This window comes from Fringilla coelebs (genome assembly GCF_963513975.1).
Source record: "Fringilla coelebs genome assembly, chromosome: 8".
NCBI lineage: Eukaryota > Metazoa > Chordata > Aves > Passeriformes > Fringillidae > Fringilla > Fringilla coelebs.
The window spans coordinates 36,997,701-37,023,336 of record NC_140066.1 but is presented as its reverse complement, the minus strand read 5'-3'; the positions used below and the strand labels follow the sequence as shown (position 1 = coordinate 37,023,336).

The following is a 25,636-nucleotide window of genomic DNA, read 5'->3' as shown; positions in this document are numbered from 1 at the left end:
ATAACAGCATACAGAGCAACTACTTACTGCAATTACTGGTTGTTGCAAAACTGCCTCTATGTCCCGTTCTTACTTTCGGCTTAACTAGAATGGGCTCTGAGTTTTGAAAGTCTTATTCCACTGGTTTTTGAAAGATGACTGAGGACATAGAACAAGTCCAGAAGGCCAGAAGGCATGCACAATTATACCTGGATTTGCACACACTATGTTAATACTTACTACACAGTAAACGAGGCCTCTCTGTTGTATATTTTGATTGTACTTGTAGCTCTTTCATTTTCTGGATAGCTTTATCATATACTTGTTCCATGCCCAGGTGGGTTGTAAAAAAAGCATATAAAAACCTTTAAAATAAACCTTTTTTTTTAATCCTAGTTGCTGGATTTGGCTTTAGAATGCAGTTGGTCAGATTCCTTAGTGGAATTGCAGACACTGACACGACTTACATATTTTGCATACGTATCACAAGACTATGAAAGAGTGATGAGTTGTTCCAAAAGGATCTTGGAATCAGATGACAATTTTGTCCTCAATAGAAATATTAAGAAATATGGCGTGTAAGTACATAGAATTTCCTATAATATGGTAATGTACTTGAACTAAGTTTTGAAGAAAGTAAAGAGGGTAAATGTGTCTGGTCACAAACAAAATGGAAGAATCTTTTTTCCAAAAAAATTGTGCAGCTACAGATGAAAATGAAAGTAGAAGGCAGTGGGAGATCCAGATTGTGGCTCTGGACCCCATTCAGATGGATGAAGCTGGCTGTCCAAGGGAGTCAGAAGCTTGTACATTTCTGTGTTTGGGTGTCTTCCAGGAGCACTGCTGCTCTGAAATGATGTCTGGCAATCATAGTATTTTGACTCTTTTATAATTTCTAAGCAGAAAATAGCTGATTCCACTTCTTTTGATGAAGTAAATTGCTTTCAGTGCTCCTCTGGCTCTAATACACTGAAGGGCTGTGTAGTTCATGGACCAAGTTGAAGCTGGGGGTGGTGAAAGATACGAGCAGTTCCTGTGTTCCAGGCTCTGCCACCTATGCATGTGGGTACAATAGGAATGTAACTAATTCCTTTAAAAGCCCAGTCTCTTACTTAACTGATATTTTGAAACTTGGCCTTAAAAAAAAAAAAAAAAAAAAAAAAAAAAGGCATATATAAATGGATCTATTGGTGGAATCCTATATTATAAAAAAGGTGATACCCTTTGAGCCCTCTCTTTTGAAAAACAATTTCCTCCAAAAGTAGAGTATAATTTTATCCAAAGAGGAAAGAATCAACTCCATTTAATAGCAGTTTTTCTGAATGTAGGAAGTTTGAAATAAACATGTGAAAGATTTCAGATACAATAGTGTTCATTTTTTTCTCTGCAAAATAATTGAACTTATAGAAACAGTATACTGTTCCCTTGAAACTCCTAGTTGTTTTCTACATGGGTTTAAGGACATGTAAAACCCAGTAAGTTTAGTTACCTTAATATTAAATAGATCGTTTCAGAACTTCACAGAAATTCAGAGACTACTTGCTGCACATGTAGCAATCTGCCAGCTAATGAAGGATAAAACGTTTGACTGTGCAGCACTGAGTTGTCATTGCTGTTTCCCGAGGACGGAGGACAGTCTTGGCCAGGTCAAGCGCGGAGTCGCGGTCGGGGCCGTTCGAGGCCGGGCTGCGCCTGCGCAGCGCCCGCCGCAGGCAGGGGCGCCCTCTGGCGGACACGGCCGCGCCTGCACGCGGCTCGCCCAGGGCTCGGCAGCAGAGACACTGAAAACTCCTGCGAGTCGTATTTATTCTTTTCTTACTAAGTTGCTATTAGTCAGTGGTATTAACGAATGGTATCAATTTATTTGTGTATTAATTTTTAACTGATTAACTCTGTAACTGAAATCTGTATTGGTTTTTTCTGCATGTAGTGGAGTGCGATCCACAACAATTTCTCCAGAGCCCTGGGCATACTTTACCAGACACAAGCATGACAAATCTCAAAATAGAGTATCAAAAATTGTCTCATTTTCCTGATTCCTGTTTTTAATTTCTTGGTGTATAAGTTCGACTTAGGCCTAATATTTTTTTGATGTACAATAGTGAAAAATAGGGAGAAAATGACAAATCTATGTTCTTTCCTTGCTGAATATAAGTAATAGTTTTTTAAAATCCGATTTCACAATTATTTTCTGTAGAGGTGTGAACAAGATATTTTAGTCTACCTTTTCAAAAAATATTCAGTTTTTGAAAAGTTTTCTAATTTTAAAAGAAAACTCAATAAAAGGATTTGTAACTTCCTAAGCAAGGGACATCTATATAGAAGCAACTTGAGTACATCATTAATAGGAAGTGGTATGATCTTAACCTGTAAAACATAGCACTTTTTGAAACATTTGTGTTTATGCAGGCTTGGTAACAGGGTGAGACAAGAAATGTTAAGCATTGCAGCCTGTATACAAGGCAAGAGCATAATGGATAATTTATCTGGAAGAAAACATCTGCGTGTAGCAGCATCAAAAGCCTTTGTTCAGAGTGCCAGGTACGTTTTATGTTGAAAGAAAACTAACATAAAACAGATCTAAAATTCAGTTGCTGTTTTGACAATCATCATATTTTCTCCCAAGACTGATAAAAATCAACATAATTGCAAGTTGAAATCTTTAACAAAGGATTTGACAGATTTTTGCACTTCAGTAAATTTATCAACTACTTTCCACATAGCTGGCTTTGTAGCGTCAGAGAATCATGCCATGCTCAGAAGGCATCTAGTTCAGACTCCTGCTCAAAGCAGGGCCAGTCCAGGGCTTTCTCCAGTCTGGCTGTGAAAACCTCAAGGAATGGAGACGTGCAGCTTCTGTGAATAACCTGCTCCACTGTGTGGTTGTACTCGTGGGGAGCATTTCTGAATCTTTCTCGCTTTAACTTATGCCTGTTCTTGCTTATCCTGCCATTCACTGGGAAGGCTTGACTGTTGCTTCTCAATAATAACTTAGTTAGGTAATTGAGAAACTTCCCCTTGTTAGGGCTCCTAAAGCCCTCTTCTCAAGGCAGGTGCAGTCCAGCCCTTGGATCATCTCTGTGGCCCTTCACTGAGCTCCTTGTGGTTTCTCCGTGTCTGGCATGTATTGGGTGGCCTAGAACTGGATATAGCAGACTAAATGCGATTTAAAGAGTGCTGTTTAGAGGGTGATCATACTGATAGTTTCAAAAAAGTGCTTTTTTAAAAACAGTAACAGTAACATTATTCAATTGGTGATTATATTACATTACATCAATCTGTAATTTTTCACTAAAATGCCAAGCTTTATTATCACTCAGATGAGTACTGTGTTGTGTCACAATATGGAGGTTTATTAACTTTTATTAATTCAAAGTATCTTTTGCAGAAATATGCTTGAAGCAATTTGAATGCAGCTAGTGGTGTTTGGGCCATATTCTTGTGTTACAGGGGTACTGTACTAAGCAAAATCCACATTAGAATAATTATTATGTTTTATTTTTTGATGGTTTCATGGAATGAGAAATTAACATTATAGGAAACCAAATAAAGTACATTATTCCAACGAGAACATCTTGAGGAGGCTTCTGCTATTGTTTAAATGAATGCTCTTGAGCTAAGATTATGCAGAAATACAGTAAAATTAATTATTATCATTAATATGCTACTTATTTATTCCTAGCTCTGCTGAGTGTGTGAAATTATTTGGTATATAAAAATGGAAAATAGCTTTTCTATGAAGCTCTTATGCTAAGTCCTCATCACTGAGGTGATCCATAGATCAGCTAAACCCAAATGTTCCTAAAAGTAAAATCTTTATTATAGCTAAAGTGTGGTTGTTTTTCCTTATAAAGTTCTATTTCCTTTTCTTCAGGCATGCAGGTGAAGCTGGAAATTATTCCCTTGTAATGTTTGCAGCTACACACTTTTGGAATGCATGTTTACCTTTGCTAGACTCACCACATGACCGAGAACAGTTTAAAGAACCTACCGAAATAATTCTTAAGAATATAATTAAAGCAGAATCTAAAAACAAACAGGTGAGAATTTCTAATAGGTATTGCTTGTTTTTAGTGATTGGTGCTGATGGTAAAGAAACTTCAAGATACTTTTCCTAAGAGGCAGAAGTGACTTATTTGTCATAAACACATTTCTGGTTTCTTACCTGCAGTCACATACTCTTGTATTTCATTTGGTGATTCTTTTGGTTTTGGGCAATTTTCAAACTCTCGACAGTTTTCTGCAAAGTAATTTGCTTTCTGATTTTCACTGTAGCGTTTCACTTCATGAAGCTTACAAAAAAGAATTTTTAGAAAATATTCAAAATCCAGAAAAAAAGCCACTTCTGGCAAGTATGATAATAGATTTGGAAAATATGATAACAGATCCTAAAACACTAACTCGGGGAAAAAAAGTTACTGAGTTAAGGTTTCTCCCACCTGCAGACTCAATTTTTTTCTACCTGCAAAAGGAAAGTTTTACTTTACATAGCTTCAGGTTTTTAACAGACTGTTTAGATCTTTGGCCGTAGGAAGGAGTCAAAATAGACTGTGCTGGGAATTTGTTATAAAATTAAATACTTGTTGATTATGAACAGCATGTGTATTCCGGAGAAGTTATCCTCCTGAAACAGTATGCAGGTGATGTGTGTCATATAACACATCTCACAGGATGGAATTTTTTCTAGACACTGAAATTTCCATGCACATTTACAACTTTTCTTACTTTAAAACTCCATGGAGCTTATCCATTTCTCTTTCTTGGTTTGATTTACATGTCAGTGCAGCTGCTGTGAGTTTTCCTGTATATTTCTATGGGCACAATTGTTGATGTCTTTTGCATCCAAGCTTAGTGGTACAAATATGAGTCTGCATCTCAGATCATCAAGTGGGATAATACAAGAATAGAAACCTTTCTTTTGATTTCTTATCAAGCCATGTATAAATCACAAATAATCAGTGATGGTGACTGGCCTGCTTACTCTGGGTGTGTAGGAACTGATGAGTACAATGTGTACTTAAAAGCACAGTGATAATTGTGAGTTTAATGGAACTTTGACAGTGTTTAGATACATAACAGAAATTGCCCATAGACACAGTCCTAAAGTTTGTTATTTGTAGAGATATATTTAAAACCAGTAAAAAGGAATACTTCATTATGTGTGTATAGTTAACTCTCCACCACAGCATAATTTCAGAGTGAATCCTTAATAAGTGGTATTAAAAAATACTTATATAGAGATAATGAAAATTTACATTTACAGGTAGCATAGGTATTTTTGGTCTGCAAATGTTAGTAATTCTTATGAGTTAGAAGTGAGTAACTTCTGATAGCTGTTAAGGAAAAAAAAATCCTGTTAACAGAGTGCTCTATATTTGATTATTTCTGGAGTTACTGAGTTTTTAAAATACATATACACTGTAGTAACCATTGTGAGAGGCAGGAGCTGATCTCCAGTGATCCTAGACCAGGATAACTAGTCAATTTTTAAATGCAGTCACATCTAGAGAAGGATCTACCTGCAGATGTCCAGATTCTCATCTACCAGTACTCCCAAATCCTATCCTTCACCACAGGACTCTTCTTGTTTTATCTTCTGGGCTGCACTGGCACTGGGGTTTGCCCTGACTCAGGTGGAGGGACCTTGCACTTGATCTTGTTGAACTTCTAAAAGTTGCCTTGGGCCCACTCATTGAGCTTGTCAGTCCCTCTAGGTGACATCCCTTCCCTCTCATCAATCAACCACACCTCTCACCTGGTGTCATCAGCAGGTTTGCTGGGGGCACACTCAATCCAGAAGATTTGAACAATGTTGGTTCTAGTATCCCTGGTGTTGGTGTACCTCGAGGTATACCACTTGAAACTGGTTTCCTCTGGATACTGAGCCATATGGACCTTGAGCCAGTGACTGTAATTCTTTTCCATCAAACCATCCACCACCATCAAAGTTGTATCTCCCACTCAGTAGCAGCAAGGTTACAGACCACCATGTCAAAGGCCTTACAGAAATCCAGGTGGATGACTTCTGCAGGTTGTGTCCATTGGTGCAGCCACTCCATTGTAGAAGGCCACTAAATTAGACAATCTTTGTGCCTTCATGGAAGTAAATGCTTATTAAACCAAATCTGAGAAATCTTTGATGACACTAATGTAATACTTACCCAAATGTTGTGGCTACAGCTTAGTTAAGTTCTTAGCATCATCCTACATGTATTTAATGGTTAGTGTGTCATATATGGGATCTATTTGAGAAACAAGACAGTAAATTTCTCTTTGAAGATGCAGAATTGTGCTGTAGAGGAGAGGGAAACAGCAGGTCTTTGACCTTTAGGTGAGAATTGCGATAGTCAAATTCTCACTGGTGAAGAGTGGAGCCTGCTTTAGGCAGGCGTGTAGGCAGACAGCTCTGTAGGATCTCTGCCAGCCTCAGCTACTCTGACTGAGAGTACTTCAGGATTTAATGTTTTTTAATGAGCATAAGCAATTTAATATTACTAAGTCTGGTTATTTTTGTATTGGGTTTGTAGTATAGGACTCACTCTGGAGAAATGCTTGTGGCTTTTGTCTGGTCAAGAAACTATTTAAGTTACAGGTTACTATTCATATCAATGATATGGACTGGTTCACAGACAAAACAAAAGTTCGATAATACTTAGAGATACATGTTAACTGAAAGATAAAGGGGGGTTTTGTGTTTTGTTTTGTTTTTTGTGTTTTTTGATGCTTTTTGGTTTTTTTTAAAAGGAAAAGAAAGATACATGTCCTTTGCATCAGTGGATTACAAAGGATTTTCAAAATATGGGGTTATCAGTTGGATGCTTTCTCCCAGGCATGTTCTTCCTTCTGTTGTTCTGGTAATAAAAGAAAACCCAATATTTTGTAATCATTATTCTAATTCTGCAGTATATTAATAAATCATTTGAACATACTTCAAAGGTGCTGAAGAAGATCTGACATTAAGAACCACCTTATATGGTCTATTATTCCACATCTATGCTGATAAAGCTGACTGGGAGACAGCACTAAAACTCCTGGATGAAGCTATTCAAGTTTTGCCTCAGACAAGACACAAACTGTAAGCTAGTTGACTTATTTTTTATTAAAATAAGCATTTTGGTTCTTAAGAAGTATAAAACCTTTGAGTATTTTTCATTTTATATACATTGGGAAAGTATTATGATTACTTTTAAACAGCCTTTCCTTACAACACAAAATATTCTTGTGTCTTTTCCATGAAAAAGACACACACAGGCAGTGCTTCCTATCATTAATTTGCTAATACTTGTAAATTTAATACTTGTAAATTTTATTTTTAAAAAACTTATATATAAGTAGTTTCTTACTTCCCAAGCAAATAGATGCATGAAATGTGGGTATATAGCAGAAACTTTAGTTTTCCTAACTGCAAACCCTTCTTTATTAAATGGAAACAAAATTGTCTGGGGTACCATTTATATAATCTTGTCTTGAGTTGGTTTCATGCCCTTTTATGCCAATTTATAAGCTTTGCATCTTTGTACTATACAGATATGAACTAGTATATGTGTCTCACTCACAAAGAAACTTTACAGGTACAGATGCAAGTAATTTGTATTTTTTTTGATCTTTTTTCTAGCCTGATTTTCAAACTTATGGCTACAGTGAGGGCAGGATCAGGATGCAATTTTATGATGGCCATTCAGAAAGCCAGTCATGAAAGTGAAGATTACTTGTCACATGTGTGGCGACACCTGGTAACAGTCTCCAGAAGCATTGTTGGACAGTTAAGCTGTTTTCAAAATGCAAACATTGCTTTGCAGGTTTGTCAGTTCTTACTGTTTGTTCCCATGCTGATAGAATGATATTTCTCAAGTGATTCATAGGACTGCAAGTTCCTGAATGGGTAGGGAGGCCATGTACTTGGCCATTGCTTTTTATAACTTTGAGATTACTCTTCAGTAGGAAAACTCTCTATGGTTGAATCTTTATATCCAGGAAAATTTTCATTGAGTTCTGCCAAAGAAAAATGTCTAAGACTAGTAAGAGGTTTTAATAAAACAAAGATTTAACTGGTGGTGGAGTTTTCTGTTACATTCCATTTATCGTAATTCTGATTATGTGATGCCAATAAAACTGCTTGATGTCAAATTATTACTTTTTGCTTCTGTTAAGACTACATAAAACTTAAGAATATAATTTTGATGGCTTACATAAACAAATACAAATTAACTCCTCCTTTATTACTTTTATAGAAACAAGAAGATGAATGGGAGAGAGTTGATTACCTAATGGAATTTGCTGAATGCTTATATTGTAATCAGTTTCCCCTCAATGATGCTATTAAACCTCTGCAATGGGCAGTAGATCTTCTGCTTTGTATGAAATTCCCTATGCAATCTTCACAAGAGGAAGGTATGTAATGGGTGTTTCTCCTTCAGAGCAATTTCTCAGCAGGTAACATGAGTGAGATTTTAAATTTGCAGCTTAGTTATCAAAAGGAGTGGCACAAGCTTGCTTGTATTTTCTCATGCACTTACTGTCATTTATTCAATGCAAGTTCAGTTTATATGTGAATTCTGTGTTATGCTATGGAGAATTACCCTCAGTCTTTTGATATAGTAAGATACTACGTCCCTCTGACACAGTGATTCCTGAGATGTGAGATGCTACCAGAAGGCAATGCTGGACAGTTTGCTTCAAGTGAGTTCTCATGGAGGGACAGATGAAACTGAAGGAAATTGTTTCTATGGCAAGATTTGGGTACCTAAGTCCATTATCCTTTCCTTGGCTTTATCTTAGCATTAATTTTTCAAAAATTACTTTCAAAGGGATGTATTGCTTCAACTGCTTTGTAACTGTAAAAATTCTTTGCTCCTTTCACCCAAATATCCACTTTTACTGGTATGACCTTAGTGACCTATTCTGATAGGATACCCCAGTCAATATTCATTTGGGAAAAAAAGTATCTGATTTCTGGAACCACACTGTCCTGTGTGGTATTAATGAACATCTGCTCTGCTGTTTTTTGGGTTTTTTTTGTGGGGATAGACGACATGGATCAGATGAGTACCTCTGGTGTTTTCATTGAGAAAGAAAAATATGCAGCGTCTCTATCACACAGTTGATTAGTAACAGTAACAACCTTCTGTTCATACTCTTTTGTTAGTGGTTCTGTTGGGGGTTTTTTTTACAGTTCTATGGTGATTTAAGTTTTCATAGAATTCACAGAATCACTGGGTTGGAAGAGACCTTCAAGATCACTGAGTCCAACCCATGCCCTAAGACCTCAACTAAACCCTGGCACCCATGGGATGGTGACTCCACCACCTCCCTGGGCAGGCCATTCCAGAACTTTATCACCCTTTCTGTAAAAAAACTTTTTCCTAATATCCAACCTATATTTCCCTTGGTGCAGCTTGAAACTGTGTCCTCTGGTTCTGTCAGTGCTGCCTGGAGAAAGAGACCAACCCCACCTGACCACAGGCACCTTTCAGGGGTTGTAGAGAGTGATGAGGGCACCCCTGAGTCTCCTTTTCTCCAGGCTGAGCACCCCTAGCTCCCTCAGTTGTTCCCGACGGGGTTTGTGTTCCCAGCCCCTCTCCAGCCTCCTCTGGACACGCTCGAGCATCCCAAAGTCCTTCCCGAGCTGAGAGGCCACAGCTGGACGCAGCTCTCGAGGTGAGGGCTCACCAGTGCTGAGTACAGGGGCAGAGTGACCTCCCTGCTCCTGCTGGCCACACCATTCCTGGCACAGGCCAGGAGCCCTTGGCCTGCTTGGCCACCTGGGCACTCTGCTGGCTCACGTCCAGCTGGCTGTCACCAGCACCCCCAGGTCCCTTTGTGCCTGGGCACTGTCCAGCCACACCGTCCGCAGGTATGACACTGAAGGGGGTTATAGGGGCCAAAATGGAGTACTCAGCACTTGGATTTATTAAACTTCATCCTGTTAGACTCACCCCATTTATCCAGCCATTCCAGGTCCCTCTGCAGAGCCCTCTTACCTTCCAACAGATCAACACACCATCCCAGCTTAGTGTCATCTGCAAATTTACTGATGAAAGACTCAGTCCCTTCATCCATGTCATCAATAAAGATATTGAACAGACTGTTCACCACCCTCTGGGCCCGGCCATCCAGCCAGTTCTGAACCCAGAAAAGAGTGGTTTTGTATCTGTTCTGTAATCCACCCAGTTTCCCCAGTTTGCTTATGATTACTATCCTTGCTAAGCTCTTAATGGAAATTCAAGTAATATAATAACAGAAATTAGATTTAAATATAAAACAGCCCAGGTTGGAAGGAACCTCAGAGGATCACCTGGTCCAGCCTTTTGTGGATTTAATTTCTCTGTCAAGGTTGCATCATTTATTATACACAACTGTTACATTGTCAATTAAAAATATGGTACAAGTAGCATTGCATCTATTTAACAAGAACATCTTTAGCAGATAGATTTCCATTTATCTTTTTTTCGCCTAAGTATTTTCATTTTTAATTCATAAATTTTAACTTTTAAATACATTTTTACAATGCTGTCACTATGAGCATGTGTTTACTGTTTTTTTTTAACAGAAAGCAATGCTATACCAAAATTGTTGCCTACAGAAAATGCTAAGATGGACAATGGAGCAAATGGTACCACGCCCCAAATGAATTTGGAAGATTTGAGTAATGTTAAACAACTGGAAGCTTTGTTTAGAGCACAGACATTAATGGCTTTATTTTCTGGTCATGGATCTTCTTTTCATCAGCAGCACTGTTTGATGGCATATGCCTGTATCATCCGTATCTGGCAGGTGAGATTGTATGAGATTATATGTTGTATTGTGTTATAATAATGTGGCTAATATATTTCACATTTCCTCGTGTAATTATGGTAGCAGCTATTCATTTGGTGTTTAACTCTGCCCTTAGAGCTTTCTGTTGTACGGTGCAGTTAATGTATTTTCTCAGGTTTAAGGATTAAACAAGAAAATTGTTTCTCTCAGGAAAATGGAGAGGAGACACTAAGGGTAAAAGCAGTGGGCCATTGTTTCTCAGGAGTCCATTGATATGTTTTGTGCAATAGATTCTCAACTTTGTATTTTTAATTTGTTAAGGAATCTCAGTAGTGGCAGAATACATACTGACATTTCTGTCAGGTCTGAAGGTGGACCTTCATGAAATTGAGTCAAAAGGACTGTCATTTGACTGAAAAGGATTGTGGAGGCTGGCAGTGTTCACTGATTGATTTCTCTAATTGCTTTTTCATAGTTAGAGCATTTCAAATCAATCAAATCTACTTTACTTCTCATAGACATGCCCAGTTGAAATGGCTATTCAGAATCGCGGCAATGATCATAGGAAAACAAGTATATGTTAAGTAAAATAAATATTTGAAGGAACTAAATATGTACTTGATAATAGTAATGCAACAAATCATTATAGGAACAGTCTCAGTTGGGACCTACCAAGTAGATTGGTAAGCTATGGCTTGTGTATAATTTTACTCCAATTAGAAGTGAAAGCCTGCAACTTGTTACCACTTATTTGTGGTAATTATGAGCAAGAATTTAAAATAAAATAAAAATCAATTTAATATGTGATGTGAGACAGGAATTTGCTAAGTAAAAATGGAATATTGACATTTTCAAATTTACACAAGCATAACTTTTAATATCCAGACTGTGCATCTTATTAGGGAAAAAAACTACCTGAAGAGAGTACTACTGTTTGAATAAGCTATTAAAACTAAGACTTAGAGTTGATGCTGCCATCAGTGCCAGTTGTAAGATATTGATAGTAATTCTAAGAATCATATTTACAGCTGAACAATATTGTAAGAAAAGAAATAACCGTGTGGTATTAAAGGAATTAAAGTACTTCAGGATACCTTGTTTTGCCTTTACAAGGTAAAGCAGACCTGACTGCAGACATCTGCTTGAAAGCAGGCTCTTTAGTGTTAGTACTCCAAAAATAAGTTAGTAGAAGACCTTAAAAAAAATTCTCTGAAAAAATAAGCTGCCTCTAACTTTTTAAAGATGTGTTACCTTTAATTGAGATTTTATTTTGTTTTGAGTATCCAGCATTATTTTTTGCTTCGTATTTTCTATTCTACTCTGGATTCCTCCAGCAACACATATTAGTCTTCTCAAATTATTGTGGCTTTTGGTTTTGTTTTTTTGTTGTTACTGTTTGGTTGGTTTTTTGCTTGTTTGGTTTTGGTTTTGTTTTTTGTTGGGGTTTTTTTGTTTCTTTTTAATTTTAGGTAAGATTAGAATCTGTGCTCCTGCTTGTACAGAGAAAGTTTTGATTAATTCTTTTGTATGCTTTAATATTTAGAATTTTTTAAATATAATATTCAGTAGTAGCATTGTAAAAGACTGACCCAGAAAAAGTACAGAGTCACTCTGCCATCTTGCAGATTACTTCATTATAAAATTCGTCCCTTGTAGAAAATAAAGCTAGTTAGACTAATGGTTTGAAAAAAAAGAATTGCATTTCCAACCATATAAGTTAAAAAAAGGTAGTGTAGTGTTTATCCCAAGGATGATCTTGTCTTTTGACAGTTCTGCTGCTTAATTGCATTGCCATGCTTGTATAAAAAATTCAAGCATCCGGGAGTCTCTGAAATTGTTATTTTACTGAAGAAAACTATTATGTAAGCAAACTATGATACATGATAATTGTTAGTAGATACTGACTTGCAGTGGATAATAACTGTTACTGGAAACTGAGATTATTATTGTTATTAATATTGCAAATTGAAATTAATTAAATATAATTATTTGATAATCTAGGTGTCATTGTCAGCATCAGGGATTATTACAAAAGCATTCTCAAAGACTTCACAACCTGCAAGTCATCAGAAAGTGCAGTCAAAAACTCCTAAAAAAGACAAGGACAAAAAGAAACAAGTAAGACCCACTTTTCTGTGGCATTAAAACAACACTGTCTTTCTTAGAGATGTTTCCCTGGGCTCCTTTGGTGAATAGTTCAGATGCCTTACTGTACCAACTCTCATAACCTGGGGAGAACTTCTCCGTGAGTCTGTGGATCATTCCTCCACTCTTGATCACAGTCTCAAGGCATCATGAATTTACAAATAGTTTTTCTTTTGTTTGTTGCCTTGGTCAAGATGCTGCTGTTTTGTAAAACCCATAGTCTAGAGATCCAAAAACCACCCCAAATTTGACAAAACTTCAAAGAACATTAAGCAAATGGGTTCATTTTTTAGCTGAATATTTAATACTAATAGGATTGTTAATTTGATCTCATAAGTGTTCTTGTTTTTATTATAGGTTGAAGTTACAAAGGAGAAACGTAAAGGGAAAGAATCAGTTGATAACTTACCAGCAGATGTGGAAGAATGGGCCCAGTATGACTGTCCCAATGAAATCAGAGATATTTTTAAGCAGAAAACAAATAGTTATGGTATTCACTGGGATAATTTCCCAAAACCTGTAAGTATACTCCTCAAAAATCTAGAGCATTTACTATTTAGGAGTAAATCAGTACCAGAAAATGGTTTCATTTTAGTTTTTCTGTCTGTGTATCTTCAGACAGTTGTCCCAAATACTTTTGTATTGTAGTATTCATTAATACTTCGAGGTGTTAGCCTGTTCTCTGCATGCTGAAATGAAGCTAACTTAAAGAAAACATTTACCAGCTTTCTGTGTACCTTGCTGCTCTTTCAGCTAGAAAGTTTCATTATGTCTTTTTTCAGGTTTATTTTGGAACTGAAGATGTAATCATTAATTTAAAATTTATTTTCTACAAAAGTATGTTTAGACTGACTGAATTTTAAAAAATTTCTTTTCAGACTTGCACTTTGTATTTTATGGACCTTTTATCAAAAGAACTACAGAAAATTTTTTGCCCCCACTTGATTCTTCCAGTCTTTCAGCTAGCTGAAGTTATTGCTAGTGAAGTGCTGGAATGTAGAAGTCTATCTGATCTCTATCACCTTCGGTTTGTATCCTTTATTTATTTTAAATAAAAGAGAAACTGAATGGAGTGGACCATCCATTAATATCTCACCAAGTAGTAACAAGAATTTTTTTTGACTTACTGTTTTGTGTTTGTAATGGATTTTTATTTATTTTCCTTTCTTTTTTAGTGCATTTTAATAGAATTTTGGTGAAAGGTTTGTGGAATTAAAGCCACTAAATTTATTTGTTAGAAAAAATCATCTCCCATGTGGAAAGCATATGACATTATGAAGTCACGCTGCTTTCATGTGAAAAATTTTTGAAATGCCTTATTGTCATCTAACTGAAAAGTCAAAAAAATTTCTATGAAAGTCTTATCTATTAAGTATTCAAAAGGCAGACTCCCTATTTGTATCAAAAATAAATTCTCCACCATAAGGGTGCAAAGTGGTTGCCATAGTAAGTCCATTTTTAGAGAGATTTGTCTTTGTGACCAAAATTATGTTATTTTTTTATGGATGATAACCCCTAAAAGTTGGGATTTAAAAGTATTTAATATGCTTGCAATTGAAAATTCTTGCTGTTTTAGTTAAAGCATTTTATCATGCTTTTTTAATAGGCATTAAATAATGTTTGCTTAATAAGTAACATTCATAAGCAATAATTATTAGCTTATTTTCTGATGGTTCATGAAACACCACATCATGAATCTTTAAAATGCCTGAAAACTGATCCCACCGGGCAGAGTAAATATTCATGTGTTCAAATATACCTGTTTCTCTGCGATTGATTACTCAGTTGCTTTCTTACAAGACTAAAAGGGACTTTCTGGTAGGAAATTATTTTCAGCCAAGATTTGCCAGACTGGTTTTTTTGTTGATTCCTCAAGACTTGTGTTTATTTCATGGTATTTTATATATATCTGTGACCTGATGTCTATATATGATTGGACAGATATGTAGGAATATATTACTCTTTAATCAGGACAGAAAAGTAGATTAGCACATACACATGGAGGGGCAGGGTGGAGGTGGTTGCATGCCATTGTGAAACCATATAAATATTTTTATAGTCTTAGTAGATAATTTTTGCCATTAAGCTGGAGTGATACAGGTTTGATGGACTAGACTGGGGCTACTGGTGGATGTCCCATCCCTGGGCAAAGTCCGATTGGATGTAAGGCCATCTTTCACAAAGATCATCTAAAGATAAGATATCTTTAAAAGCTCCTTCCAGCCCAAACTATTATTTGATTCTGTGACCTCTGTCCATGGGTAATTTCCCCTGTTTTTATTTACAGCATTAATCAAGACACGAGAAGGCAGGATTGACAAATGGGGAATATGTGCTATGTGTATATAATGTGCTTATATGAAGCAACATATGAAGGATTCAGATTGTTTCTTAAACGTTTCTTCTTTTTATTTGTAGAATTGCCCTGATATGCTCAGATTTAAAACTGAGTCAGGCATCTGTGTATCATGAGAAAGCTGCTGGAGACGTATACATTAGTGAATTAGAGCAAGCAATGTATGTATTTTCACTGCTGAGGGGGACTGTTTGGGACTGTTTTCCCTACAGATGATAAGTGTTGTTGAGGGAAAATAGTGAAAAAATTTATCTTGGAACACACCTTTGGTATATTAGCTATGCCCTAAAATTCTGTGCATGTTTGGTTAGCGTTTATCTACAGAGTAGTAAGTATATGGTGAAGATTCCTAATGCACTAATACTTTGTTATGAAATGCTTTTTCAAATATACTTGAGTTTCCTTTTTCATTCTTGTGATTTAGGTGTAGGCAAGAGATTGCACTGAAAAAAGAAAAAAATGTATGCATGAAGACAGAAGAAAGAAAAGTATTATTTGAAAATGCTCAGCTTAATGGTAGTAGGAATGAGAATATCCTTACTTCAAGGGAAAAGGTTTTTATTTCTACTTCAGTTTCTATAAGTTACTCTTCCCCTTTTTTTAAATGCACTTGCTAGTTTGCTTTCAGATAATACTTGAGAAATACATGAACACAAAAATAATTAAAAGAGCATGCTATCTAAATTCTGCTAGCAATCATCTGAAGCTGAGGTTTGCGTGGCTTATTATTTATATCGAGGAGAAACAAGATTGGAATCTTTATTCATACAAAGTAAAACTACTTTCCTACAAATGGATTTGGGGACTAATGCAAATGGATTAAAGCGACTGAGAAGCAAAAAAGATACTGTATTCACTTTTGTTCTTGTTTTTTCTCTTCTTTCTCCATTACATCAGCATGTACTGTTTTGCTTCTGCTTCCATATTGTTTCAAGGTCATGCAAGCATTTCAGCTCTGTCTTTCCTGTCTCTTTTTTAGGAAGATAATTGCCTTACTGATTCTTTAACGCTTACCTCCACTTTGCTCTTTATTATGGCAATGCTGTCTGGATTGTCATCACACCATTTTGCTCTCTTTGTATATTTTTTCCATACTTGTGCGTTGTTTTTCTAATTACTAATCCCTCTCAAATCACCTCTTTTAGCTGTTGTAAATAGTGTTCCTCTTTTAGTTATTACTAAAAGTCAACTTTGTGACAGTAGCATATCTGAAGTAGTTAATCTGTCATACAGTTAATTTAAATAATATCTACTTACTAGTTAAATGCCTTTTGAGGATTATAAAATCCAAATCTCATAAACTACATGTTGTTTTTGCAAGATAATGTTAAATTTTGAAGTTAGAAAATACAAGTATAGCTGAGGTGTGGGATATCACAGTTAACAACTTGTATTCTGTCTAGGTTTTTTTGACATTTATGAAGATGTAATACTTCTTTAATTTTTTCAGGGTTTTGAGGTAAATGCAGTAACAGGAAAAGGACTGAGTGCACTTTCTTTCCCTCACTTGTGGGTTGAAAAAGCTGAAGTACTAATTCAGCTAGGCTTGTATCAACCAGCAAGGCTTCTGCTTTCAGAGGCCCATGCTGCAACTCAGGTACAATACAAATTAAATAGGAAAAGAAACATTAATAACATGTGTAGGCAAAATGCAATTATTCGTCAGAATAATAATCAAACTGCAAAGCTAAGCCGTCTCCCACCACCCCAAACCAATTTCTTATTACATTTCAACATATATAATATGTACATTTAAATATATGGCATTTCAGTCCAACTTTATGGGAGTTGTCTGAAGGTTATATAAATTTCTGAAGTAGTGTCAGCTGTCTGCTTTGCAATAGCCTTGGAAGATATAGGTATATTTCAACCTTATTTGTTTAAATAGGTGGGAAAAGTTCAAGGTTTGTTCAGAAGAGAGAGAGAGCATTTAGTCCCATCCACTCAATATTTTGATCATTTGAAAGTCTGATTATTTAATTTTGAGATTTATTATGGATTTACTGCAATTTTTGATAAAATTGAAATTATTTCCTAGATCTGGAATAAGTGTCCATATAAGTGTTCCACCTAACAGATTCACCTCATCTCATTATTATGGAAGATTATACATTACAGATATTTTCCCTATATCTAACATTATCAACTTTAGCCCTGTGCTTCATTTTAAAAGTTTTTGAAATATAATAATTGCAGTAAAACTTAAAGAAAATGTAATTGATATCCTGTTATTTTGTGTAATATTTTTTCTCCTGTAAGAAAACACGGCCTATATAAATTTAGTACAATCATGAATACTTTGAATAATAATATATGAATGATATTAATGAATAATACATGCCCCTTTATAAAGCATTAATAGGCATTGTGTATTGAGGAAAGTTCAAAATACATTAGGGAGGACAGTAATTTTAATTATGTAATTTGTCAATAGAATCCTGTATGTCTGTATGCTAGTAAACAAATATTATACAATATTTGTTCCTTATACAGTACTAGTGTAAAGCAACATTGTGAATTTCCTGGATCTCTAGCGTATCTGTACAGTTGACAAAAAAAAAAATCTTTCATCATCACATTTCTTCATCAGATGCTGACAAACACTAGCAGATATATACATACTAAATAATAGCAGAAAAATAGTTTCTTTGACTGGTGAAATAGAAGGTACAGGAACAGAAAGAAATATGAAGTAGATGTACCATAAGGAATAACTAAGAAATTCAGCAGATAACTTGGGGGAATAGCATTCACTTTCTATTTCTTTAAGGTTAATATAAAATATGGACAGACAAAACTATGAATAGCAGTAGTGGATTTTTAGTGTATAGATCACATCTCTCTCTTTCTAGGAATTGAGGGCCCTATCTGATATGTCAAGGTGCTTGTACTTACTTGCTGTGTTGGCTAACCTGGAAAGAAACCACAGACAAGCTAAAGCACTCCTTGAGAAGGCACAGCTTCTGGGAGGAGATGAACAATTTTGGTATAACAGTACTCTTAGTCTAACGGAAGCAATTCTAGAGGAAGAGGGGGAAGGAAAACAGAACTTGGTAAGGAAATTTTTTGGGTTTGGAGATTGTGGTTGGGGTTTTTTCAGCAATGGTCTCTCTCAGTGAAATATTATAGTCTTTCCATTCCAATAGAAGCAAAATTAGGTGTTAAATGTAGTTAATGTTGTTTTCTCTGAGCGTTTAACAGACATTAATTACAGGTTCCAACAGATGCAGGACACTCAGAATGAGATTCTGCCCACAGAAGTTTAGGATGTTTTTATGATAAGCTGTATGTTCTCCTATTGGAATAAAACCAGGTATAACCTAGTATGTATGACTTAACTCCCAGAGATCTGACTCTCTTAATTGGAAATCTTTTGTATTCAGACAGTCCTGTTAACACTGGGGTATTTATTTTTTGTATTTGATAAAAATCAAACCTTTCAGTATTATTTTCTGTTGTGCTTTTCCTTCCCAAGTGTTTCAAATAGTTTTACAAATATTATTTCTAGATTCTGGAAGATACTTCTGTAGCAGTTTTTTTTTTTTTTTACTAAAGCCCTACAACATCAAAATAGCCACTTACTGTTAAACCCTTAACTTTCATGAGTTTCAGCATAAATAAAGTCTTGTGTCTGTGATGATCTAACCTGTCTTGATAAACTGTTCAAGGCTGTGTCATGTAGAGGGATTATTTTGATTTTGACGAAACTCCTATTTATTGTCCTTTGCTATGTACCTCCAAGATGAATCTGGCTCCATCCTCTTTCCTTGTATGTGTGTGCACCATTCATGTAATCATCAAAGTATCTAAGTATGATCATAACACAGAGAGGAGGACAGAGTCTTAAGTTGTGCCAAGGGCAATATAGGCTGGATATTAGGAAAAGGTTTTTTATGGAGTGATCAAGTACTCAAATGGCCTGCCCAGAGAGGTGGTGGAGTCACCATCCCTGGATGTGTTTAAAAAAAGCCAGAATGTGGCACTTGGTGCCAGGGTTTAGTTGAGGTGTTGTGTTTGGTTTGGGCTCAGTGATCTTGAGGATCTCTTCCAACCTGGTCATTCAGTGATTCTGTAACTCAAACTTTCTAGACTTATTTACAGTTATCAAGAGCCAGCCATCTTCGGGATAACTAACATATTCTGTACAAAATTTAAGCTTTCTAAATAAATGTTTATTATTATTTGTAGACATTTAAAATAGAATTATGAAAATTCTCGTGTTATCTGCAGGCTTGTGAGATACTGGAACATACTATAAGTGTGCTTCGATCTACTGTATTGAAAAGACCTGGCAGGCAATCAGAATTGGGCTTTATGATTGCATCCCTTGAAGCCAGGTAAGCTGTATTTTCTCTAAAATATGCCCAGCTTCTAAAACACAGCTACATTGCAAATATATGTACTTTTTACAATACTGTCTTATTTTAGTATGGCAAATTTTCAAATATTTTTCTTCAAAGTAATTTATGTGGTGGTTTGGTTTTTGAAAGTTTAAATTTATTTCCAAATTTCTGTATTTCCTTCTCAAATGCTTGCATGTAGCCCCACTACCTGTTGTGTTGGTAAACCTGACACCACAGCCTATTGTGCATAGCTTGCAGTGCAGGTTACCTAAAGGTGCAATGGATATTTGCCTGTGCAGAGGTATCTGTTTGAACACTCCCACAACACTACTGCAGTCTACAGTATTGGCTTCTCAGCATGAACCAAGAAGCCTGTTTATGGTGAAACTGAACAATGATTTCAGTTCTACTAAAACCCAAGCAGAGACCTTAAAATGTGTTGGTGAAGGGAGAGATGTGTACAACAGTTACACTCCTGTCCTTCCATAGATGGGAAGCTTTTCTACTAGAAAAGGAAGACTGTTATCACTCTTCTCAGTTAATTTGTTCTTAGAAGACTAATTAGGAGTAAGATGGAATAATTAGATGCATGGAACAAGTGATATCTCTAATCTCAAAATATAATATTTGGATTTTTTCAGAATTACTATATTTGTAAAACACACAATTGTGGTGCTTTTTGTAGACTTCTTAGAATTTAAAGGAAGGCAGAGAGAAATGTGCTTGTTCTCAAAAATAGCCTGTGCTTTCTGATTGCTATCTTGTATTTCATTTTTCTTTCCAGAAAAACACTTATTCAGATACATTTTGCCCAGGATCATATGACAATAGATGCCAATTCTCCTCAGTTGCCACACATTCTACAGGAATCCTACAATAAATTAGTTCAAGTTGAGAAGGACTTTCTTCATCATGGGCATAAAAACTACAGTGCTGAAATACTGCTGGAATGTGCAAATATTTGTAGGTAAGAATATACCTCTACTGAAAAATTTTATTTAGGTTAAACTAGTCCTTGAAGTGTCTTGTTTACTTTTTTGTAGTCTAATTAAGATGGAAAAGAGCAGATAACATAGTTAGGTTTTATATATTGGTGCTAGATGTCTGTTTGCACTGCTCATGTGTTCTGTATTCAGAAACGTACTGTAAAATCAAAAATTGTTTTCACGGAAGGCAGAGTTCTCTTTCGTTCTCTTTTGAGGTCAAAACAAAGTGTTCGGGTCTCTTAAGTCAGATTTTTGACTTCCCATTTGTAGACATATTTTAGCAGCCACACCAATCATTCTCTAGTATTTACAGGCTTTTACAATTTTTGCTGTTGAAATGTTTGTCCTGGATTGCAAAGCGAATTGTGTTCTATTTGCCATCTCTACGTCAGCTGTCTTCTGTTCAGGGGGCAGTTTATCTTTTCCACACCCACTCCTCCCTCTGGGGAGACACCTGCTGATAACAGGCTATGGAATGTCCCTGCATGGCTGATAAGAACTACACATCCCACTGGGAGATGTGAGCCCAGAGGGAGGAGCCAGGCATTCATATCTGGATAGAATCTGGAGATTCTGGAACGCCAGCACGGCTTCTGCACTGCATTCCCAGAGGAGCAGCAGCTGCCTCTGCCCCTGGATCTCCAGAGGATTCTGCCCCCTTCTCCAGGATCCCTGCTCCAGCAGAACCACCCCTGGCCCTGCAGGAGGGCTGAGCCACAATTCCAATGGCCCTGCTGCAGCACCCTGACCCACAGGGTGTCAGGCTGTGCTCTGGCTGGCAGGGTTGTTTTGGTTCACTGCATTGTTTATTTTATCTTTTTATTTTCATCCCCATTAAAGAACTGTTATTCCTACTCCCATATTTTTTGCCTGAGAGCCCCTTAATTTCAAATCTATAGCAATTCAGAGAGAGGGGGTTTACATTTTCCATTTTAGGGGAGGCTCCTGCCTTCCTTAGCAGACACCTGTCTTTCCAAACCAAGTCAATGTTTTTCTAGAAACTGCTGCAATAGTAAAAGTGCATAACATGGTATACTGGAATCCCAGCTGTTTGCAAGGCACCCCTTAAAACAACTGAGATATGTTTTGTACCTGATATACTGCCATTGTGTCCCTGCTAAAAACACACTCTAGAATTTGATCTGCCTTTCTTCTCTTTGAGTCGGCATCTTCTTGCATTGCAGCCATACAGTTCTAAGAGTAAGACATTGGAAAAATAACTTGTAAAAGTTCACTTGCCCTATTTGTACTTTTCAAAAACACACATACAAATTAAATCTTTTTTAATCTATAATTAATCTATTTGATCTATTAATTAATAGATTAATCATTTTATTATATATGTTCAATGGTGTTGATACCTTAAAAATAAGCACTTTCTTATGTTAGTTCTTTTAAGTTTATGGTGTTGTTTTGTTGTTTTTTTTTTTTCAGGATGGCTGCCAAGCAGGAAAGGAACAAAAGAAACAGACACAGTCACTATCTAGATGCTTATAGCTTAGCTCAGAGAGCAGTATCCAAAACAGAGGAAGTATTTCATAACGTTTGTAGTTTATTTGCATTTAATGAGGTATTGACTTTTTTTACCTTAATTGTGGAAAGGAAATCTGGTTCAGTTGTAATATTCACTCATTCTTGGATAATCTCATTTGGGGCTTCCAGGATTTATCTTCTTGTAATGATAAACGTTCTTTGTATATAGAAGGAGAAATTGCATGCCAAAAGAATTTACATTTGAAAAAGGTATGAAGAGAGGTTTGTTTGGTCTTTGTCAAGTTTATTTAATTCTGGCATTTATCTAATAGCTACAAAAGAAAAAGGTATCAATTTGGAGATATTTTTAATTTGCTAAATACCTTGAAAGTGTAAAATTCCTCAAAATGTGTCTCTTCTCAGGAAAACCAAAAAATCTTCACAAAGCATTATAAATAATGTCTGTCTTCAAAATAGTGTATTTTGGGTAATAAAAGCCTGCAGCCTACTTTCTAGTGTGTATGTAGCATTATTAGATATTACATATTTGTACCAGGTACATAGAACATGAAAAACAAAAACCCAGCTGCTCTTACTCTATGGAGCTACTTTGATTGCCTTGTAATATATTTGACATCATTGAAATTTTTGTTTAAAATTGCTTAAATATCTTCATTGCAATATTTCTGCTCTATCAAGATGGTAATGCTAAAATGTTGGTTTCTTTGGTTAAAATAAATACAACATTCTAACTTATTTTGAGGTTAATTTGCAAAAAGACTTGAAATTAAAATTTTATTTTCTTTTGTATTTCAGAGTAAAAATGTTAGTATCCCATTAATGAGACAACTAGCCCTTAGAAAAATAAATCTTGTGGAAATTCTTTTGGATATTTTTCATCTTGTCATTACTGAGAAAAAGTTCAAAAAGATAGAAGAAGAATCATTTTATGAATTTATGGAGGAAGTCATCATTGAAGATGATGCAATAGAACAGGTAATACAAAATATTTAGTCCTATGATTTGCATAAAAGGTATAACAAGGTTTTCCATAGCACAACTTCTTCCACTATTGAGGAAATGGGTTCCCAGAGCAGTCATGTTGTTTTGTAGCCACGGGGGTTGAAGTGTGTGGTTTTAGTCCTGTGGGTGGTTTGCTGGCCTCCCTACCCTTATCCCACGTTTTCCTTGGCACTGGTTGAACTTTGCTTATGGATGTCACATTGAACTTTTTTTCCTTAATGAGTTTTTAATGAATTTGTGCATCTGTTAAAGACAGCTCATTTGTAGTTGAAAGTATAATCACATTTAACGTATGAATTTGTATGTGAATATATATGTGTTGCATTTTTTTTAAATGCATTCTTCTGTCTGTGTGGGGATATATGAGCAAATAAATATAAATATGTATTTTACCAGGATTGGAAGTATATGAAACGCACCATGGCTCATATTACACTGGCTCAGTTAGCAAACATACAGAATCTTTGCAAAGGCTGTCCCAACATCAAATGCAAATGCCTGTATCTAACTGGAAAAACCCTTCGTTTACTTGCCATCAATGTAGATCCCATATATTCAGAGATTTACTGGAAGCCAAATGTTATGGTATGCATTCTTTTCTTCAGATAAATTTATTTTTCTGTGTAAAGTTTATCTGCTCTAATATTTTTTCTATATACATTTGTATAAAAGCTTCTCTTTATGTAGGGCTAGATTTTATATATTGCATGTGAGCCATAGTAAAAATGGATGGCAAAATGAGCAATTTCAAAAACATGCTTCTGCTTGCATCCTTGTGTAGCTAATTTTTGATTTGTTTGTGAGATATACTAATTACGACATTTTCAAAAGAGAGAAGAAAAATTCCTCGAATGCCTTAAAGGGTGAGTGAGGTACAGTCTGTGAACCCATGTGATCAGGTATGTAGATTAAAAGCTTGGTTTTGCAAGTTCCTTCTGTGTTGCAGTAAGAACCCTTGTAAAGAACCCTGGTAAAGAACCCTTGTTTAAAAAGGAAAATTGATAGAGGCATTATAAATTCAGTGATGAATTAAAGTTTTCAGAAGAAATGAGTGGAGGACAAATATGAGAAAGTCAAACTCTCTGAAGTTTTATGGGGGGCTTTTTTAGTTTATGTTCACTATATTGCCTTCATAACATACTAAGAAATTTTGATGGTTGATAGTATTACTAAATCTCTCACCATGAAGGAATTAAGATAGTGATTTCTTTTATGATTAATTCAGTTTCCATATAAGCTTTCACGAAAGAAATGAAGCCTGCCTTACTTAATGGAGTGATTAATTGTTCATTTTTTTTTTTAACTGTGATGGGTAGGAAGATGCTGTATCAGACACCAGAAAATCTTCGCTGACTTCAGCAGAATGCAGTGAACAGGGCGTGACAGAGAGTGGTTTATCAACTAATAAATGTCATAATGATAAGTTTAGGAGGAAAATACAGGAATTAAAGGTATAATACTTTATAAGCTTGCATTAGAATTTGAGTGCTTTCTTTTTATGGAATAATACTCAACTTATCAGTTCTGTTTAAACTGATAATGGAAATGTTGTAACAAACTTGATTTTAAAAAAGAAAAAAATCTACAAAATGCCTTCCAACCAAGAGCTTTCTCTCCCTCTCTGCTGTGTAGCCCAGTCCTGCTCCTCAGTAGATTGTGTGGGAGCTCCTGAATGAGCTTACCCAGTTGTTGCTCTCAGAAAGAAATAATTTCTCCTTCAGTGGTTTCCCACTGTTTGAGCATGTAGCAACCAAGACTAAATGAGCAAGCAGTTTCTTTCTGCCTCACAGATATGACTTTTTAAGGGAGCATAACATTTTGCAGACTGGGAACAAAGAAAGAAATTACTTCAATCGCGAAACATTTGTGAAATTCACTGAGCTGATCTCTGTTAATTACTGCTGTTGAAAGCACATTAGGAATTGGGAATGTACAGTTTGTGTTGCTAGTAAAATCAATAAATACCTGAGGTAAGAAATTTGTGGGTTAATTTGGACTAAATATGTTAACTGTCCGCAGAAACAGTTGTATTGATCCTTGGTTCTGAATTGCTCGTATTGCCTGGAATTTAAAGTCTGTTCTGCTGAGTACACATTTTGTATTAAAAGAAATTTCTTTGTTAGACCAAATATTTTTTAGTGTTGGTGTCTGCTAAAAAATTAATCAGTATTTGCATTTTTTGATCATACACAAAGTGCCTTAAAAAGAAAATTCATTTCTCTAACATGCTGTAATTGGTGTATGTGTAACAAATACTTAATATTAACCAATTTTAATGTAAAGCTTTTTATTTTTTGTCATCTAGACACAACAAAGGATGGCTCAAAAGTGTCTATCTCAATCCAACGAGGCTTTGCTACAGTCTGTGGCTATTGCATTCAGTCATAATGTTACTGATGTACTGGCTCTTGCTAGTTTGGAAATGGCTGAATGCTTTCGACAGTTTGATCCAATTTCAACTAGCCAGTTTTTGGCACTTCACCAGGTAAGGCAACTAATGTTTGTGCTGCTTTTCAGTGGGAGGATGTTTGAAGTTGCAAAAACAAAACTGTATTTGCATAGTCTGAAAATTGCCC

General features: G+C 35.8%; 1 protein-coding gene across 1 annotated transcript in view; it reads left to right on the top strand.

Annotated features, from left to right (window-relative positions):
• The window catches only part of CFAP46 (cilia and flagella associated protein 46), a 70,697-nt gene that overhangs the window by 27,262 nt on the left and 17,799 nt on the right, over positions 1-25,636 (top strand). Inside the window, exons 22-43 of the mRNA XM_084210185.1 lie at positions 376-557; positions 1,484-1,831; positions 2,389-2,520; positions 3,854-4,019; positions 6,724-6,808; positions 6,916-7,054; positions 7,595-7,778; positions 8,211-8,370; positions 10,529-10,752; positions 12,736-12,852; positions 13,237-13,398; positions 13,758-13,906; positions 15,298-15,400; positions 16,686-16,832; positions 18,088-18,288; positions 19,466-19,572; positions 20,363-20,545; positions 21,999-22,134; positions 22,854-23,033; positions 23,457-23,645; positions 24,377-24,511; positions 25,366-25,545. Coding sequence (XP_084066311.1) covers positions 376-557; positions 1,484-1,831; positions 2,389-2,520; positions 3,854-4,019; positions 6,724-6,808; positions 6,916-7,054; positions 7,595-7,778; positions 8,211-8,370; positions 10,529-10,752; positions 12,736-12,852; positions 13,237-13,398; positions 13,758-13,906; positions 15,298-15,400; positions 16,686-16,832; positions 18,088-18,288; positions 19,466-19,572; positions 20,363-20,545; positions 21,999-22,134; positions 22,854-23,033; positions 23,457-23,645; positions 24,377-24,511; positions 25,366-25,545 — 3,609 coding nt within the window. The remainder of the gene's footprint in view (positions 1-375; positions 558-1,483; positions 1,832-2,388; positions 2,521-3,853; positions 4,020-6,723; positions 6,809-6,915; positions 7,055-7,594; positions 7,779-8,210; positions 8,371-10,528; positions 10,753-12,735; positions 12,853-13,236; positions 13,399-13,757; positions 13,907-15,297; positions 15,401-16,685; positions 16,833-18,087; positions 18,289-19,465; positions 19,573-20,362; positions 20,546-21,998; positions 22,135-22,853; positions 23,034-23,456; positions 23,646-24,376; positions 24,512-25,365; positions 25,546-25,636) is intronic.